This window comes from Dipodomys spectabilis, unplaced genomic scaffold (genome assembly GCF_019054845.1).
Source record: "Dipodomys spectabilis isolate Male_0828 unplaced genomic scaffold, ASM1905484v1 ptg000140l, whole genome shotgun sequence".
NCBI classification, from domain to species: Eukaryota; Metazoa; Chordata; class Mammalia; order Rodentia; family Heteromyidae; genus Dipodomys; species Dipodomys spectabilis.
Window position 1 is genome coordinate 8,083,261 of NW_024870817.1, and position 20,101 is coordinate 8,103,361.

Below are 20,101 nucleotides of genomic sequence, written 5' to 3' on the forward strand. Positions count from 1 at the left end.
TGCACCTTTGCTATCGTTGCTCAAAAACTGGGATATGTGATATCTTATTAAAGATAAATATACATTCAGCCATCCATATCTGTGAATTTAATATTTACGAATTCAATCTGCATTGCATAAAAAATACTTGGAAAAAACCCAAACACATATGGACATTCATCAATTATTTTCAAAAACAGTATAACAACTATTTGCATACATTTTACTTTGCATTAGGTACTATAAGTGATCTAGAGATTATTTAAACTACACCAGAAAATTTAAGTTATATGGAGATAGAATATCACTTAAATAAGGGACTTAAGCATCAGTCAGGTTTTAGTATCTGTATGGGTTCCTGGATCCAACTTCTTACAGATACTGAAAGATCACTGTACACACACACACAAAACATAAGGACATGCACCAGGATGTAAATAGTGGCCACTTTCTAAAGGCTACAATTCTGGAGGAGGGTATTTTAAAAGAAAAAGGTAAATAACCAGGAAAAAGAATCTGCTTACTCTACTAAGACAATAAAATTGTATTAAATATATTTTCCTTTGAAACACTCTTATACTCACATCTTCCTTCCCTTAGTCATAAAAGTGCATACATTTTATATTTGAAGATTTTAAAATTGACTCTGTAAGATCATGCCCACTTTATGTTTTAAATTTCATTCTCCAGGGCCTTGTTAAAAAATTTGCTAAGAAACAAACCTTTCCCCAAACTCCCTCCCCCCAAGTGTGGCCAGGTATGTCAGTCAAGTACTTTAAATAGACTTGATTATAGGTTTTGGAAGAGTTCTTTTTCCACTGTATTTAAAGATGCTCATGTTAAATGTCTTCGTGCTTCCTTTTCCTGTTGTCTAGTCATTCTATCTTAGGCTTGTAAGTCCAGCACCATTTGGTCTCAAAATTCCCCAATATTGGTGAAGAACTTGACAAACCCATAATGACTGGTACAAACAACCACATTTTCCTAGGTATTTGCCCTATTCCATTCTCAGGAATTTGTATTACAAATGCAGTATTAACAAATGATAGTTTAGTTGCATCACTCTATTAAAATTGCTGCAGATATCTTCATATCCCTTTAATATACAGAAGTCACATCCCCCCCTCCCCGCAAAATGGCAAGATCTATTGACAATAGCAAACGAAAGAGTTGTGAAATTTGTAGAATATAATGGTGGTTCTCACTTGATTCTCAACATTTTTTTTTCTGGCTATATACTCTAATGTTAACCTCTTGGAGTCTTTGTTACACTTCTAAGTGAAATGCAGAAAAGTAATTGAGAAAGAAGAGAAACTCCCAAGGATTCCAGAAATACAGAAAGCAAATTCTCAATATGATTTGGTTTCAAAGACCTTATCAGAACATTTTCATATTCTTGGTGATAATCAGTTCATCTTTCGTGGAGCGTACTAACTTGAAAATGTATTATCACACTTCCAGAAATATTTGTTTTGGTATGATTTGTTTTACTTTTGAGATAGCATGTTAATATGTTGCCTAGACTGGCCTTTAACTGGGATCGTCCTGTCTCAGCTTCCTGAGTAACTGGGATTACAGACAAGACAGACAACATCTGGATCAAACTTTCTTTTTAAAAACGTAATTTTATTGTGATTACCCAGGTATTGTACAGAAGGGTTACAATTCCATAAGTCAAGTAATGGACACAATTTTTCTTGGACAAAGTCACCCATTCCTTGGCTCTCTCCTAGTTCCCTGCTCTGCCCCTTCTCACAAGTTGCATAGTTCATTCATTCATTCATCTACTGTAGGGCTTCTGGGTTGTTTCTATATATTTATGTAGAAACTGTTATTGTGAACAGTGCAGCAATGAACATGGATGACTTTACTATATCCTGAGTTGCTATGTTTTGGGGAGATGCCCCAAGAGTGGTATGCCTGGATCTAGCAAAGTTCCACATTTAATTTTTTGAGGAACCTCAAAACTGCCATTCACAGTGGTTGTATTAGTTTACATTCCTACTGACAGTACAATATGGTTCCTTTTCTCCCATGTCCCTGCCAGCATTTGTTGTTCAAATTCTCAATGTTGGCCAATCTAACTGGGGTGAGATAGAATTTCAATGTTATTTTGATTTACATTTCCTTTATGGCTGGGGATGTTGATGGCTAAAACTTTCTTAATCTCATTTCTGAGCAAAATACTGATAAAAGAAGTTAGAAAAGTCAGAGAATCTATCTCCAGCAATAATGAGAAGAAAAGATGGAACTGATCTTAGATGATGAGTAGGACAAACAGCAAACCCATATGACACATGGTTTTATCATCGTGAACATACAGACTAAAATAATGTCTAAGGTAGGTTAGCTTCCTTAAACTGTCCCTTGCCAATACTTAGTCACACCTTGCATAAGTAATTAGAAACTCTAGGAACAGTTCATCTTGGAAATTTATCTTAGCAATCAAAAGCCTACTCTTTTAACTTCCCTGGAAAAAAAAGACATGGGCAGAACTTGGTGAGAGACCAAAACTCTGTGATACTCTTCCAGTTTTGAGTACTGCTTGATTCATGAGTCATTCTTTCAAATAAACTGTTTCATCAAAAGCAATAATTCATACCATAGGAATAAGACAGACTCTCTCCTATCTTCATTGCTGCTGGTTAAAAGAAGCAGGGAAAAACAAAACCAAAACTGAAACAAACAACAACAAAAAACCCTGATACTCCCAGGCTCCTGCATAAGGGCAGGACTGCAAATGTGAATTTCCCAGTGACGTTGTAAAACAACCTCACAATTGTTTGAATTGCTTACAGATATATGAAAAATCCCTTCTTCCTTTCGAGATACATTTCAAAATCAAAGTATAGTCTATCTCTGCATACACAGACACTTTGAGCTCTTTCCTGATAGCATTTATAATAGGGCTTCTTCACTGTTTTCCAAGTCTATTATCAATATAGAGGTGAGAGGCTTTGCGATCTAGATAAATAGTCAGATATCATATGTGCCATGGGGTCAGTTATGTGTAAGTTTTAAGCTTAATAATTTTTTAAGGGAACAGTAGGAAATCTTACTTTTTATTTTATTGTTTTTATGTTTGTCTTCCATAGGCAAAGTTGTTTTTCTTTTTCTTTAAATTTCTATGGTAAGAAATGATAGAGGTAGGCATGATGTCTCAAGCCCATAATCCTAACAACTTGAGAAGTAGAGCCTGAGGAACCACTTTGGACGTCAGCCCATCTCAACCAATGGCTGAGCTCAGTGGCACATACCTACCTGTCATCCGCAAGCTATCTAAAGGGCTGTGTTTAGTGAAGGGCACCTGCCATCCCAGCAATGTGGAGAAGCACAAATAGGAGCATCACTGCACAGACTAACACGGGCATAAAGCAAGATTCTATCTCAAAAATGGCCAATGCTAAAAGAGACTGATAGAATGGCTGAAGTGGTAGAGCACCTGCTTAGTAAGCAGGAAGCACTGAGCTCACACCCCAATACTGCCAAAAATTTTTTTGCAAAGATAAACAATAGAAACACTCAGGGACTAGTGAATGGAATGTGCTAGAAAGCAACAAAAGGAGGTAAATCCAGTAAGGCTTGAAGGACAGAACTTTCACATGACCCTAAACAGTGAAGTAGGTCAGTGTTGACGTGCATATAAACAACAGGGCATCATTCAGTAAAAGGAGAAATTCATAGGTATAAAGAAATTCCATCAGAAAGTGGGGAGATTTAATTTTACTAGTATTTCCACAGATATGATACAAATAAAAATGGTTTCCTTTTGTCTCCAAACCTGAATGACTGGTTAAACTAGGCCATAGCTGTTCTTTCATGGTACATACTTACAAAAATATTTCCTTTCACACCACAGCTTTTGATTTCCCTTCTTTATCTATCATGCTCACCAGCCGAACAAGTAAATGCTTTAAAAACTCAATATATATTCTATAAAATTTAAAACATTGAGGAAAGGGGTATGGTTGGGAGGGATGGGGGAGAATATAAAAGGGGTGACATTGATCAAGATGCACTGTATTCATGTAATATTTTGTTGAATAGAAACTCCTTTGTACAAGTAAAGATCATAAAATTTAAAATAATGAGTTCTAGTTCTAAATTGTAGCTAGCTGCAAGGGTTTGTTTTAAGAATCACTTAAAATTACTTTCATGACTTCCACTTATACTCTTGAATCAAATCTGATTTAAGACTAAACTTGTCAGTATTCACAAGATTCCTTACGACATCATTATTTAATAGTTCAAGACAGAAGTCAAAACTTAAAGACAAGAAGCTGGGTGCTGATGGCTTACACCTGTAATCTTAGCTACTCCGGTGGCTGAGATCTGAGAATCTTGGTTCAAAGCCAGCTCGGGCAAGAAGTCCTTGACACTCTTATCTCCAATTAATCACCAGAAAACTGGAAGTGGTGCTGTAGTTCAGGTGGTAGAGTTCTAGCCTTAAGCTGAAGAGCTGAGGGACAGCGCCCAGGCCCAGAATTCAAGCCCCATGACGGAGAAAAACAAACAAACAACAACAAAAAAAAAACCTTAAAGACAAGAGAAAATCATTTACAATATTGTGGAAATTACCTCATCCGATCCTTTCTTTTCTCCTTGTTTAGAAGATGATCCACTGCTTTTTTCATTGACATGCTGTAAAAATGTAAAACAAAAAAAGATAATGTTTAATAGAGGAGGGTTACACAGGATAATAGTGCCTCTAACCCAGAAACACTAAAGACACAAACTTTACAAATAAGCACCCCTTTTAATTTTCCAGTATAGAATACTAGCAATTCTATATTTATAGGTTTCAAAAATCAAGGTGGTGATATAGCCACTCATTTGAAATCCTGAAAGTCAGATGGTAATTAACCAGATACAGAATTGATGATAGTGCCCTAATCTTGTCTACTACAAAATGTTTCATGGTGTTTTGAAATCCAAATTACAAGTATAAGAGACATCAGGTTCATCATGGAGATGAGATCTCATAAGAACAATGTTGCATCTGAAATCAGACTTAAGCCCCAGCTCAGCATGAACACAAGGTGTTCACCACATCCTTCTTGGCCATCCACAACTTCCACCAGCTGTTGGAAATTCCTACAGTTCTTCCATCTGAATATGCGCCAATGCAAAATGATAACCACACATGCAATTTCTCCAATTAATTAGAATCTCATTATGTGTAGGAACAGAATTATTAATATTTTACAAAGACACTAGTGATGAATGTATTTTTATACGGAACTCAGAAGCTTTGAAAAGCATATCACTCCTGTTTTTGTTATAAAATAAACCACAAAAGCCAGGCACTGGTGGCTCACACTTGTAACCCTAGCTACTCAGGAGGCTGAGATCTGAGAATTGCAGTTCAAAGCCAGCCCAGCCAGGAACCTCGATAAGACTCTGGTCTCCAATTAACCACCAGAAAACCAGATATGGCCCTGTGGCTCAAGTGGTAGAGTGCTCACCTTGAGCTGAAGAGCTCAGAGACAGAGCCTAGGCCCAGAGTTCAAGCTCCATAACCAACAACAACAAAAAAATTAAAATTAAAAAATAAATAAATAAAATATATGTATTTAGATGAAAAATTCAAACATTCATTTTTTTCTTTGTGGTGATTCAAAGGGATTCCATTCTAGCCCTCTACATTAACCAACTAGCTGCTCCCACTGAAAGGCTCAAAATCTTCCAAGTTTTATAGAAATAAAAATACAGTCTGGGAAAGTTATATGTAATTCATATTTTTTTATTTTGAGTTTTAATAACTTAACAATGTAAGTATTTCCGTTTTGTAATTCAAAATAATTATTTGTTCCCAATAAGTAGAAAAATAGAAAATATAAATAGAAATATAGATAAATAGAAAATAGAAATATAGATAAATAGAAAAATATAAAATAAACAAAAATCATTTATAGTCATTTTCCAACACACTTCAGAACACTGAGGATTAAATTTTTCAATTTCCTTTTAAAATCTAGCTTTATTATGAAAAATTTGAACATATAGAAAAGTTGGAAAGACTATAACTTGAATGCCTATATTACCAGTAATCAGATTCATCACTTATTGACACTTTTGTTGTATTTTTTCATTTACACAAACACATCCATGTATACATGGCCCCTCACAGATGTGTGAGCGCACACACACACACACACACACACACACACACACACATACACACACACACATCTATATGTACTTGCACTCGAAAATAAATTGTGTACTTCCGAAACTTTAACACTATTTCAAACACCAAACATTTCCTTAAATTAAGCACCTTTTCCCACATTAACCCAACACCATAGTTCCCTACTAGCATTCAATCTCTTACAAATAGTAACTGTATAAACTAACCATTGCCCTGATCATTTCTTGAGGGGTTTATTCAATATTCAACAGTCTGTTAGTAATGTAAAATCAAATCTTTTCACTGGAAGGGATTCTAAATGTTCAATTTTTAAGTTCCTGGGATAATGGAGCACTGTTCATATAATTAAGCTGATGGAATGAAATATTTTGGAATGATACATGTCAAATTTGATCCATCTCAGCCACTGGTAGTGAATCTTTCTAGGGCGGAAGAGAAAAAAAAATTGGCTAGCACTATTATGTCTAGTTGAGGTGAGAGGCAGGGACCAGGGACGCAAAACAGATTCGAATATAAGAAAATCAAACCACATCAATGAAGAATTCTACTTGAGTGAAAAGAAACTAATGCCAGTGCTAGGAACTTCCTTTTGTGGTCTCCTTTGCTTCCCATAACATCTCATCTCTGGGGAGTACTCATTGTCATTCTGTGAGATCTTTATGTTGATTTTCTACTTAGCTTACAACAGTGAAGACTATAGTCTGATCAAAGTTTATTGGCTACAAGCTAGTTAGGATCTTGTGAACTACATCAAGAAATCATTTGATCATGCCTCCCTAGCAAGCAAGATGCCCGAGTTTAAGCCCCCATATCATTAAAAGCAATCAATCTAAAATAATTTTTAAAAGCCAGGCATGGGTGGTTCATTCCTGTAATCCTAGCTACTCAGGAGGCTGAGATCTGAGGACCATGGTTTGAAGCCATCCGAGGCAGAAAAATCCATATAGACTCTTACCTTCAGTTAGCCAACAAACAAAAAAATGCCAGACATGGAGCTGAGGCTTGAGTGATAGAGAGCTAGCCTTGAGTGAAAAAGAAAAGGACAGTGCTTAGGCCCTGAGTTCAAGCCTAGTACCAGAATAAATATATAAATACAAAGATAAGAACAAAAAAGAAAGCAAAGCTTTGAGTCTATTGCTCTAAACAAAACAAAATTAGCTGCAAAAAGAATATAAAAGGTTTTGGGTTTCTGAAATTGGAAAAAAAATTAAGTACAAAATTCCTTTTAGGAGGAGACAGAAACATCTAAAATAAAGTTGTGGTGGTATTATTGCTTGAGCAGACACTGAAAAAAATACTTATCATGAACTTTAGTGGGTAAACTATGTGGTTTCTAAATCACATCTGAATGAGTAAAAGTTATCAGGAAACTTGGAAATTGCCCCTTTTCAACCTGGAGATAGCCCACTGAGAGCATTATGTACCTATCCAGAGATAGCTGTGGTAATATCATGATCTAAGGCAGATATACATAGTCCTAGACTTCCCAGTGCAGATAGCGGCTACTTTAAATACTGGCAAAGACATGTTGGGAGAGGGGGACACTGAGCATGATTAGCAGTAGGGATCATCTTTTAGAGCTTGTCCTAAGCACTAAGGAGCTTGGGAAACACTGGTGCAGAGAGTTAGGGGTTAAATTTTGTTTGAATAATATGTACATATTTTCTAAATGTCCAACTAATTATAATGTGTAGTTGGCATTGGGAATTGCTGGTTTTGAGGGAAGATTTATGGACACCATGACAGGAAAAGGAAGCTTCTGCTCCTCGCAGCACTTTATGGAATATGTCCCCACGGAGTATGTATCCACAGGAAGGTTCCTGGGGTCAGACAGTCTAGGGCAATTCTGGCTTCTCCTTGGTGAACTGACTGCTCGGTGAGGGAGCTCAGGGCCTGTGTCTGCACCAGTATTTCCCGTCCCCAGTCCTGAGCTTTGCCCTGATAGTGGAGCATCTTATCTTCATATTTGCAAAATAGTCTCTATTTTCCTAGTGAAGCAAACAAATTAACACTTCATTGTATACTTCTTGCTGACGAATTGCCTAATATATATATATATATATATATATATATATATATATATACATACATACATACATACATATTGCCTTTCCAATCAGATGGTAAATTATATTCTTAGTCACAGGGTGGGACCATGACAATGTAGATTAAATAACCACATTAAAAATATACAGCACACAAAACCTTCTAGGACAAGGATGTAGTCCTAGTACAGATAAAAGCAAAGACAAAAAAAAACTTTCTAAACATTGCTAGAGAAGTACTTTCCTTATCAGTAAACTAGATAAGAGAGAAAGGCTGAAATATAGTTTGAAGCTACTTAAAATGTAAAAATTAGTGCTCACACTCCCCACCCCAGTCTTGTATCTTTCCTGCTTTTTAAAACAAGATTATGTGCCAGACAACTGATAGACCAAGGTGTAGAGCTGGTCTTGCTTCTAAATAGTCTTCTTGAAGGCAGAATCTGGACCTATGTGCCTTGCTCCACTTCTGCTCGGTTGAGATCACAGGAGATTTTCTTAGTGGATGGCCTCAAGCTGGGTTTGGTCAATGAGAGGCATTGGAAGGTGGTGGGTTGATGAGGAACTGGAGATATTAGATCTTCCCCTACTCTTGCTCTAGGGCTTCTCTATACACAATAACTCCTGCAAGCCAAGCCAGATGTTTGTTACTCCAACTTCTGTAATGTTGTTCTGTCCCTACAGCCTAGGACTAGTAGTGGCTTCTAATCTATGAGTTGCCTTCTCCTTCCCTGATGTTTTCCCAGCCTTTTCTGTAACCTGGGTTACCAACTTCCTGCATCACACATTACTTTTGTCTCAGAGTCCTTTCTGTCTTTTTGCAGACTGCCACAAATTCTAACAGCATAAGAAGAGAGTGGATTTGGAAGACTACGTTACCTTGGGCAAATCATTTAACCTTTCAGTTTCACCTTGTAAAGTGAGCTAAATGGTACCTATCTCAGGACATGGCACATTTATGAAAAGGTTAAAAATTAAAGAGGAGGTTGCCCAATGTCTACCTTATTTGAAAAGTACTGTCAATTATTCCATTCCCTTCTTTTACCCTGGTATTAATATAATTGTGGTGAACTGTTAACACTGAAATGAACATGAGAAATAAGCAAAGATCTCAAGGCTTCTTTTTGTTTTGTCGGTCATGGGGCTTGAAGTATGGGCCTGGGCACAGTCCCTGAGCTCTTCAACTCAAGGCTAGCACTCTCTACCACTTGAGCCACAGCGCCACTTCTGGTTTCCTGAGTGGTTTTTATTGGGGATAAGAGTCTCATAGAGCTTCCTAACTGAGCTGGCTTTGAACCATGATCCTCAGATCTGTTTCCTGAGTAGTTAGGATTACAGGCGTGAACCACAAGTGCCTGGCTTCTGGCATTTTCTAAGGCTGTAAACATTAGGAAAAAAGAATTTAGTGCTTTTTGCTTGTTTGGAGTTTTTGTTTTTGTTTTGTTAATCCTGGGTTTTGAACTCAAGGCACCTGCTTGTTAAGCCCTGACAAGTTTTGTTTTGTAATTTGCCTATCTGATAACTGTATATTATATCATCCTTACATCTCTATGTAACACCAAAGGATAGCATATTATACCTCCATATAATACCAACTTGAGGGATAGAAAATTCATTTTCCCAATAATCTAAAGCAAATTACAGGCATAACACTAAAATTTCAATTTCTGTGCTTTAAAATTCTTTGGAAGACTGCCCTCAGTCTTGACTATAGAGATTTGACAGATAAAATAAGGTTGGTACAATGTTCATAATTATGGTTGCCAGTTGATTTATATATGGAGAGAGCTCATTATATTCTTTTTTTTCTTCCATGCATACATAAAAATTTTCCACACAAAGCAGGGTGCTGGTGGCTCACGCCTGTAATCCTAGCTACTCAGGAGGCTGAGATCTGAGGATCACGGTTCAAAGCCAGCCTGGGCAGGAGAGACCATGAGACTCCTATCTCCAATAAACCACCAGAAAACTGGAAGTGGCGCTGTAGCTCAAGTGGTAGAGCGCTCGCCTTGAGCTGAATAGCTGAGGGACAGCGCCCAGGCCCAGAGTTCAAGCCCCACAGCCGACCAAAAAAAAATTTCCACACAAAAGTTTAGGATTCCCTGATCTTGAGTATTTTATCTTCCCAGAGCCATCCAAAGGCAAAATTTTAGCTATTCTAGTTTTAATACTAAAAAATTTCAAGCTCATGGAAAAGGCTAATGTGAGAGAAAAGGTTTACTTACTAAAATGAAAGAAATCAATGTGTCTAATAGGAGCTAAGTGTCATTGGTGTGCAATAAGGAAATGCCACTAGATGAGGGCTGGGTATAGAAGCACCTGTCTGAAATCTCAGATATTCAGGAAGGGAAGTGAGGCAGAGTGAGGTTCAAAGCTATTGAGGACAAAGTTCTGGGGGAAATCTTATCTAGGTGTGGAGGGAACACTTAAGGCAAAGGAAACAGAAGACTGACTCAAGTGTTAAAGTGTTTGCTTAGCAGATACCTTTGGGCTCCTCCAAAAACATCTGCTACCAAACTGCTACCAATCATACCATACAGGTGGTATGATTGGCTATGAAATTCCAATTTGATTATATCTCAAGCACTTTTTCCCAACATTTTGATTCTGATGGATAGCGGTGAAGACACTGAAGGGCTTTTCATCCAGGTTTCAGAGGAAGCATCAGTTGCCTACCTGCCATTATTGCTTCTGTCATCTATCTGTAACAAAACTGCAGTGAGTGACGTCTCTAAATCAAAGCAGATTAATAAGAATTTCTCTTTTTTCTCTTTTTTGTTCTTTTTCTTTCTTTCTTTCTTTCTTTCTTTTTTTGTTGTTGTTGTTGGTCGTGGGGCTTGAACTCTGGGCCTGGGCGCTGACCCTTAGCTCTTCAGCTGAAGGTGAGTGTGCTAACACTTGAGCCACAGCTCCACTAAGAATTTCTATAGTTACTTTGTTGGCACTAGGATACCTGTGTGGTTTTAGTCATTAGAAATGCAAGAGAAGGCCAGGCACAGGCCATCTATTCAGTTTTTGTGTTTGTAGTCTTCTACATAGAAAATGACACACCCCACAAGGACAGTAAGCAACTAAGAACATAATCACTTCACTCTTGAGTCCTACAACTTTTCTAGTCAAAAGAAGATCCATACATTTTCAGAAAACTCTAGCCATTGACCCTTTTTCCTTCTGTGTTGACTCCTATCTGAAGAAGTAACATAGGAATAATGTTCATTGGTTAAAGTTGCTTTTGCAATTTTCTTCATTGAAAGACACTTGGTATAGTATGTTTCCTCTATGATCCTATAAATTTTTCTGGTTGTCATAAAGCTGTCTGGGGAAGTTCTCATAAAAAAGAAAGCAGTAACTTGAGAAATTTCATTATTACATGAATAAGATCTCCATCCTGCAATTATTCAAAATGGGGAGAGGTATGGATGGTGTGCTTAGAGATGTCTGGTAATGACATCAAGACAACCTGGTTAGAACTAATTACCCCCTAATCTGCACTGGAATCTCAGATGACATGCTCTGTTTCCACCCCCATTGCAGGACATCATCTTTTAAAAAGTACTTGTATAATATAATTAAATTTATAAGTGGTATCAAAACTGACTAAAGACAGTATCTTCAGATATTAGTCTGGGTGTTAAAAGAATTGTATTGTAGTTAAAAAACAAGCTGTTCAGAGATTGCAAGCCAAAGAGAAGTATGTTTTGACTTCAGCCTTCCCATGACCCTAATATCTAGGCCCTTTCTGCAGACACTATCATTTTACTTTCTTATTTCTAAAATTCATTGCAGCCAAGTTGTCTGTTCTGCCATAGAGAGCTTGCAACACTCTTCTCAGAAGGAACATAATCATGGAGCCTTCCAAATGACTGGGCTTTTTGTCCATGCTGTCACTGGGGCCATGAGTCTAATTAGAGTAAAAAGCACCTTTAATTAACATGGATTAATAGAATCAACTTCTGACTCAGAGATCTGATACTACTCTAACCCAAACTTACTCTTCTTAATCACTATCAGGCTTATCAGATGTTCTTCAATTGTAGTTTTTTTCCATATTTTGTGTTTTGAACCTAATCACAAAATTCTTCAGAAAGCATTGTTTTAGCATAAAATGTATATGCAATGTTTCACTGATTAACTTTATAGGTGGCATGCTCTTAAATGAGCATGTCTTTAATTATCTTCTTTATATATTATCTTTTTCTTCTGTCTAAACGTGGAAAGCTAGGAAACAGAATTTTTGAAAGTTAAGCTATTCATAAACTTTTAAAGAATTTAAAGGCCCCCCCCCAAAAAAATTTAAAGGATCCCATTAAAGATACTAGGGCTGGGAAGGTGGCTCAGTGGTAGAGCGCTTGCCTTGCATGCATGAGGCCCTGGGTTCAATTCCTCAGCACCACATAAGCAGAAAAAAAAAGCCGGAAGTGGTGCTATGGCTCAAGTAGTAGAGCGCTAGCCCTGAGCTGAAGAGCTGAGAGACAGCGCCCAGGCCCAGAGTTCAGGCCTCACGACCGGACCAAAAAAAAAAAAAGATATTTTATTATATTTCTTCATTTTTTGCTGGTCATGGGGCTTGAGCTCAGGGCTTAGACACTGTCCCTGACCTTTTGCTCAAAGCTAGTGCTCTACCACTTGAGTCATAACACCACTTCCAGGATTTTCTAAATAGTTTATTCAAGATAAGAGTAACTAACTTTCTTGTCCAGGCTAGCTTCAAACTACAATCCTCAAATCTCAGCCACTGGCCCCTGGCTTAAAGATACTTTAGTTGTAAGATTTACCAGACACATATGTGTATATTCAATCATCCCTTGGTATCCATGGAGATTGATCCTGGGATCCTCTAGGATACAAAAGTCTGCAGGTATGCAGGTCCTTTATATCAATGACATCGTATTTGCATATAATCTGTGTACATCCTCCCTCATACTTTAAATCATCCTTAAATTTCTTATGATACCTAATGTAAAGGTCAGGTAACTAGTTGTTATACTATATTGACTGGGGGATAACATAAGAAAAAATGTTTGTACATATTGGATATAAACATAAAACTTTGTGCGTGAGCATGTACATGCATGTGCATGTGTGCCAGTGTGCCAGTGCTGGAGCTTGAACTCAGAGTCTCTCTTGCTCTCTTTACTTTTTCACTTATGGCTAATGTTCTACCACTGCCAGATTCAGCTTTTGTTGGTTCATTGGAATTAAATATCCCATGGATTTGTCTGTGCTAGCAGGCTGTGAAGTTTGAATCTCAAATCTCAGTCTCCTGAATAGCTAGTATTTAGAGGTCTGAGTCTGCAGTGCCTGGCTAGACACAATTTTTGAAATATCTTTGATATATGATTATTGAATATGTCAATAAAGAGGCCTAACTATGCATATGTATACATAGGTAGATATGTATATATATGTGCAACAAACACAAATTTATAAAACTCTCTATATATACATACTGCATATTTCATATGTATACAACATATATAAGCATATATGCATATATGTATTATATGCATAAGCATATATGCATATATGTATTATAAATTGGACCTATAAATTTTTGAATGATTTCCAGGCAGGCTTTGTGGAATCTCTGAAGAGCTTGAAGCTATGTAGATAGTTGCATTGTTTGTATCTGTATGTGCCTATGGTGAGAGTTTTACTCTCCAGTATTATAAACAGTAGATGCTTGTATCTACTGAACACCCTGGAATGCGAACTGAACAGAGATATGCTGTCAAGTATAAACTACACATAGGACTTTGAAGAATTAAATGAAAAAGTGAACATAAGCCATCTGGAAAGTTACCCCAGTGATTCCATGCTAAATATCTGGAATAGGTTAACTAGTATACATTATTTTCATTAATCTGTTTCTTTTGCTTTTTTTCATGTAGTTACTATAAAGTATTCAATTCCATATGTGGCTCACTCTTTACTTCTATTGGGTAGCATTCATTTGTGAAAAGTTAAAGTGTGGTAACAGACACATGACTGATTTTAATAAATTTCTACATGCAAAAAGTTTGTTTTCATAATAGCCACAAAACTGAATTCTAGGAAGTTTTAGGAAAAAAATTTAAGGTATCTATAACATAGTATCATAATAGTAAGAAAATAAAACTATTTTTCATAGTCTAGCTAACACAATTTTCTTGATAATCATGAGTCTAATGTGGACTCTGAAACCATGCCATCTATATTTGTAGATAATTTATGGACTAATACAATGAATGGCACAAAAGTAGATGCTCAACCAGTGGTCATTGCCAGATAAGTAAAAATTTTCTCATTCTAACACAAGGTTTCTAGATCAAAAGAATGTCTGACTAGTACATTGTTGCTTTTCCCAATACCACAAGCTAAACTAATTTTTTAAATGTCACCATATATAGATGGTAAATTTTTCACCATATATGTGTGTACATATATAGAGAGTGGAAAGAGAGAGAGAGAAAGAGGGATGGAGGGAGGTGAGGAGAGAGAGGGACAAAATAAATGCATACTTTTGTGCTTTTCTCTTTCTTTTCTTTTCTTTCTTTTTTTTCTTTTTTTGGAAAGCAATCTAATATTAATCATGCTTCCTGGTTTCAAAACAAGTGCCAGCTTGATTGAGTATCACAAAAACCAACTGGTAGGCCTGACATTCAGCACACTTAACAAATGGAACATATTAATCTCCCAGCCAAAGCAACATACTACGGAGCAGTGATTCTCTCTCTCTCTCTCTCTCTCTCTCTCTCTCTCTCTCCCCTCTCTCTCACTCTCTCTCTCTCTCCATCCCTCCAGCACTCCTCTCAACAAAGGTTTTGATCTCAGTTGCATCTATTTCTTGGAATCTTCTAGACCTCACTCTTTCACCTCCCTTGTGTAGGAGATGGCACTTGCGACCACCTACAAATTTAAAAACTGTACTTTGGGTTCGAAAACAAATCTGGGCTTTAGGGCTGGTGTCCATCCCCAGGGGTGGAATTCCTCCAGCAACAACTGCAGGTCCATTCAACTTGCCAGTTCCCACTAGGCTGCGAACTCGAACTCTAGGCTCGCCCTCGCATACCACAGGTGGGTGAGCCTCCAGCCTCACCCGAGCCTCAGCTGAAGGTCTGGGAGCAGGTCGCACCCCATTTCCACCCCTTGCCTTCGACAGACCTTCCTCGCACGCCCAAAGGAGCAAAACAAACACACTCCCTTCACAGCCCTGCCCAAGGCATCGCTGCCTCCATTTACCGTCTTGTACCACCAGCTTGCAAACGCCATCACGACCACCGGCTTGTTCTGAGCCGCGTAGGCGAAGGACCCAGAGCGGGTCGCGGTGCTGCGGACGTGGGGCTCACACTCTCAGGTGCTCGGCCCTGAGCCCGGGGAGCCCTACAGCCGCCAGGTGGGCGGGGACCAGAGGGAGGAGCCTCTGACCCCGCCTCCTCGGCCTCAAGCACCGCCCCTCCGCCTAGGCCCCGCCCCCGCTTGGGCCGCGGCTAATTAGGGAAGGGTGTTCTGGTCGCAGCCACGCCCTGCGGCCCCGACTTCTCTCCCAAGACCCGGACCCCCGGGGTGAAATGCACCCTTTCACTTTGTGGGGTCCTGGATGGTCTTCATTCTCCTTTCAAGCCCGGGAGCTTGTGACGCCTCTCATCAGCCAACTTTTCCCCCTACGCCCCTCGAACCCGGCCGGCGCCAGCACCAGCGCGCTGGGCCCAGCCAGGGAAGCCCCAGCCGCCTTCGGCCACCTGCGGGGTGGTGGACACTGAACCCCGACCTAAGGCCGTCCCGGGGGGGAGTTGGTGGGGGTCCGGCAGAGCAGGCCCGGCACCACCCCCGGGGCAGGCAGCCCGCCTGGCCCGGAGCGGGGGGTCCCTCCTCGCCGGCCCGCAGCTCGGAACGCAGGGCCACTCACCTCCTGGGGGTGGCGGGCAGCCGCGGCGCGCCGGGGCCGCGGAGAAGCGGCGGGCTTCGGGCCGGGCTGGGACATGACGGGGCCGCTACGCGCGCAGCCTGCGGGAAGACGAGCCGAAGCTGTGAAGGGAGGTCCGGGCTGGGAGCTCGAGGAGGGCGGGGGAGGAGCGGGCGGAGGGGCCGGGGAGCGCGGGGTGAGGCAGCTTTTCCGACCCAGCCCCGTGCCTACCCGCCCCGTTTCTCCCCGGGTCCCGCTGAGCCCTCCCCTTCCTGACCTTCCCCGGCTACAGCTCGGGGCTCTGCGTCACCAACTTTAACATCCTCAGCCCCGATCGTCGCCTGGAGACCTTTCAGCGAGCCCAGGTCGGCCTGAGGCTTCGTGGGTCAGGAAACGAGGGACCCGAAGGCTGCAGGGGTTCCTTCTGGTATTTGCCAGACGGACTCTGCAGTGGTGCCCAGCGAGAGCTGGGCTTGGGCGTGGCCGGCTGAACTTCTCTTACCCCCCCCCCCCCGCCCCGCCCCAAGAACAGGGAGAATTAGACACCTTTTCCGCAATCTATGCAAGGTTAGCTGAGAGTTTATTAACACAAATCCGGCCCTAGGCTGGGCTGTCTAGTTAAAGAAACAGAATATTTAAAGGTCTGTGTGTGTGTGCGCGCGCGCATGCATGCGCCTGTGTATGTTTTATAATGCTTTTACTCTGTTGTTTTGGCAGTTTGTAAGTTTAGTAATCCTTTCCCATTCCAATCCAATCCGGAGAATTGTCTCAGTCCCAGATTTAAGCCCTTAGATCTTTTGAGAAGTCTAGTGGATTTTGTTTCTCTTGTTGGATTGCTTTTATCTGAGGCTCATCTTAACCAACACTTCCGGGTTTGGAGTTAGAAGTGAAATTTAACCAGCACTACACCCATCTGGTGAAACTGTCAGCCTGTTGATGTCCTTAGCTGATCAGATGTCACAGAAAAATCTGTTACCCTACAGTAGCATTGTTATTTGAGGTCTTGATTCAGTCTCTGCAGTGTGTTTTAGACAGTAGGAAAGAAGCCAGATTAAAGAGAAACATTTGCCTGGTTATACAGTGAGAATGAACTTCTAGTTTCCTCTTATTCCCTCATTTTTAGGAAGTCTGACTGCCTTTTCCTCAGTAATAGACAAGTAACATTCTTTATTGGGGGAAGGGAGATTTAATTATATTTCTCCTCAAAGTGTTCTACTTACTACCTGTTTTTTGTTTTTTTTCTAGTACTTCAACAATCAGGCCTCAGTGCAGAGACACATACATAAAAATGAAACAACTTGGATGTAGAGAGCGTAATTGTCCTTTAAAAAGTTGGTGGCATCAATTACACATATAGGATGGAAGAAAATATGCCAGTACATTTGATAGTTCTGACTAAACTACTACAGTAACTAAAAACAAACAATAAGTATAAAAAGACAATGCTGGACTTGGTGGTGTATGTATGCTTGTGGTCTCAGCGACCTGGGCAAAACTCAAAGGCTTTCTGAAAAATAACCAAAAAGGGTTGGGAATGTTGTATGAATAATGGTAGAGTACTTACCTCTGTGTTTAAACCCCAGTGCCACTTCAGCCCCCAAAGGCATAAGGGTGAAAAGGGAAGCCCTTCTTAGGCTAATGGATAATAGAGAGTCTGAAGTACATTATTCTACAATGATTTCCATTAACATGGCAATATTAAATGTGAAGTCATTTTCAATGGAATATTAAACAATTAAACCTAAGGCAGTTTGCATTTTGAGGGCCTTCAATGTAAAGCACTGTGATTAAAATAGTAGGTAGAGAGATTAAAGATTGAAAACAGACAGTCTCAGTCTTTCAGGGAGTTACAGTTTAACAACTAGGGCCTTTATACACATGCTTATCTGTGTGATACTGAAATTTTTAGTTGTGAATAAGGAGCTACAGAAGGTTCTGATTCCAATGATGTTGATGATAGGATGGGAAATGAGAAGTGAGCATAGTGGCTGGCTGGTGGGGCGTGAACAAAGGTGAAGGGATGGTGGTACCTCAGGAGATAAAGGGGAACCCACACTTGGGCTGAGGATCTATGTTCAGGAATAGTCAATCCATTTGAGCAACTACGCTATCATATGATATATTAGATGTCAAAACAATAACTAGCTCTATATAAGCGGAATACTTGCTGAGCTATTAGTGACTGATGAATAAAGATCTTAGAGTTAGAAAGGTTTTTTTCATTTTTATGTGGTTGTTGAGGACTAGAATTTCAGAACCTTTAAGAACCCAGAGATAGATAATAGATTGATAGACAGATATATAATAGATAATGGATGGAAGGGTGGAAGGATGGATAGAGACAGAAAGATAGATGATGGATGGATGGAAAGATAGTGGATGGATGGATGGATAGGTAGGTAGGTAGATTGCTTTTGTCACAGTAATGTCTACAAAACATTAAGGCTCACTACTTGGGAAATGCTTCCTTCTCCTATATTTGACCTGAGTTAGTTGAAATCCCTTCCTGGCAATCGTCACAATTTCTTTTCTTTCAAAATGAAATTATTTTATTTTTATTAGCATCAACACCAATTATTTGTCCAAGGAGGTTTCATTTTGACATGTCCACATATGCATGATTTGTAATTCTTTCTTCCTTCCTTCCTTTCTTCCTTCCTTTCTTCCTTCCTTCCTTCCTTTCTTCCTTTCTTTCTTTCTTTCTTTCTTTCTTTCTTTCTTTCTTTCTTTCTTTCTTTCTTTCTTTCTTTCTTTCTTTCTTTCTTTCTTTCTTCCTTTCTTCCTTTCTTCCTTTCTTTTTTGGGTCAGGTCGTGGGGCCTGAACTCTGGGCCTGGGCGCTGTCCCTCAGCTCTTCAGCTCAAGGCTAGCACTCTAACACTTGAGCCACAGCGCCACTTCCAGCTTTTTTTCTTTTTGCTTATGTGGTGCTGGGGAATCGAACCCAGGGCCTCATGCATGCAAGGCAAGCGCTCTACACTGAGCCACCTTCCCAGCCCCTTGTAATTCAATTTTTTTAAAATATTTATTTATTTTTTTATTGTGAAAATACTGTACAGAGGGGTTACAATTACATGGGCAAGATAGTGAGTACATTTCTTATCAAACATTGTAGCTTCCTCCTTTGTTTACCCTTCCCATCCCTTCCCAGCGCCCTCCCCCCCATTCCTCCCCCCCACCAAAGTTGTAAAGTTCGTTTTCAACATGACAACTTGTACTTCTCATTGTTGCAACGGGTCCACCTGTATCCTTATTTAAATGACTTGTTTTTCCTCTTCCCCTCCACAAATTATACCGACATCAAATACAGTGAAAGCAGGGGGTTATACTGTGGGGGAGGGACATACAAAGCAACAAAGAAATAATCTTATAAATGCGTTAGAAACAAATGCATGATAGAAAAAAAACATTTAAATACATATCTTAAGGTTCATTTCCCTAACATCACCTTATCTGACCTTTTCTGCTTGACTCATACATATACTAGATATTGCAAATAAGGGAAACCATGGGACCTATCTATGTTTCTTTGGGCTTGGCTTACTTCACTTAATATAATTTTTTCCAAGTCTTTCCATTTCCTAACAAATGAGCCCCTTGTAATTCTTATCCCCCTCTGCCTTTCTAAACCAATGCCAGCTTCATTGTTCCATTTTCACAAGTACAGGACATAGTTCATATGCACCCTCTTTTACCTTCTCTGTTCTCTTTCCTCCCTCCTATTAGTACCCATACTCCAAAAAGGACATTTTACTTTCCTAATATTCATTTCTGTTAAGGTGTATGTGAATTGTTCACGCATGCACAGACCATGTGAAGGAGTGACTGTGATTAGAAGCACTCCTTCATATACCCACACGTTTCCCACGCACTCTCTATTACTCAACAGCCTTCACTGAGTTTGGTTTTTCCATCTCCATTCACAGATGCAATGTATTCTGCTATTGTTCATCCTGTAGCATGTCTTTCTCTTCTTCTCATCTCATCAAGGATTCCCACAAATATATTTATATTGATATAGATTAGATACAGAGAGGTACCTCACA

General features: G+C 39.6%; 1 protein-coding gene across 6 annotated transcripts in view; it reads right to left on the minus strand.

Moving 5' to 3' along the window:
- Cast (calpastatin) overlaps positions 1–16,158 on the minus strand; it is a 102,678-nt gene extending 86,520 nt beyond the window's left edge. For 5 of the 6 annotated variants that reach the window (XM_042690671.1, XM_042690670.1, XM_042690669.1 and 2 more), the window contains exons 1-2: positions 16,061–16,158; positions 4,558–4,620 (exon numbers count right to left, since the gene is read on the minus strand). In XM_042690671.1, coding sequence (XP_042546605.1) covers positions 4,558–4,620; positions 16,061–16,135 — 138 coding nt within the window. In that variant the 5' untranslated portion in view covers positions 16,136–16,158. Of the gene's footprint in view, positions 1–4,557; positions 4,621–15,393; positions 15,516–16,060 lie in introns of those variants that run through there. The other variant, XM_042690668.1, reaches the window with a different exon arrangement.
- Positions 16,159–20,101: the final 3,943 nt, after the last annotated feature.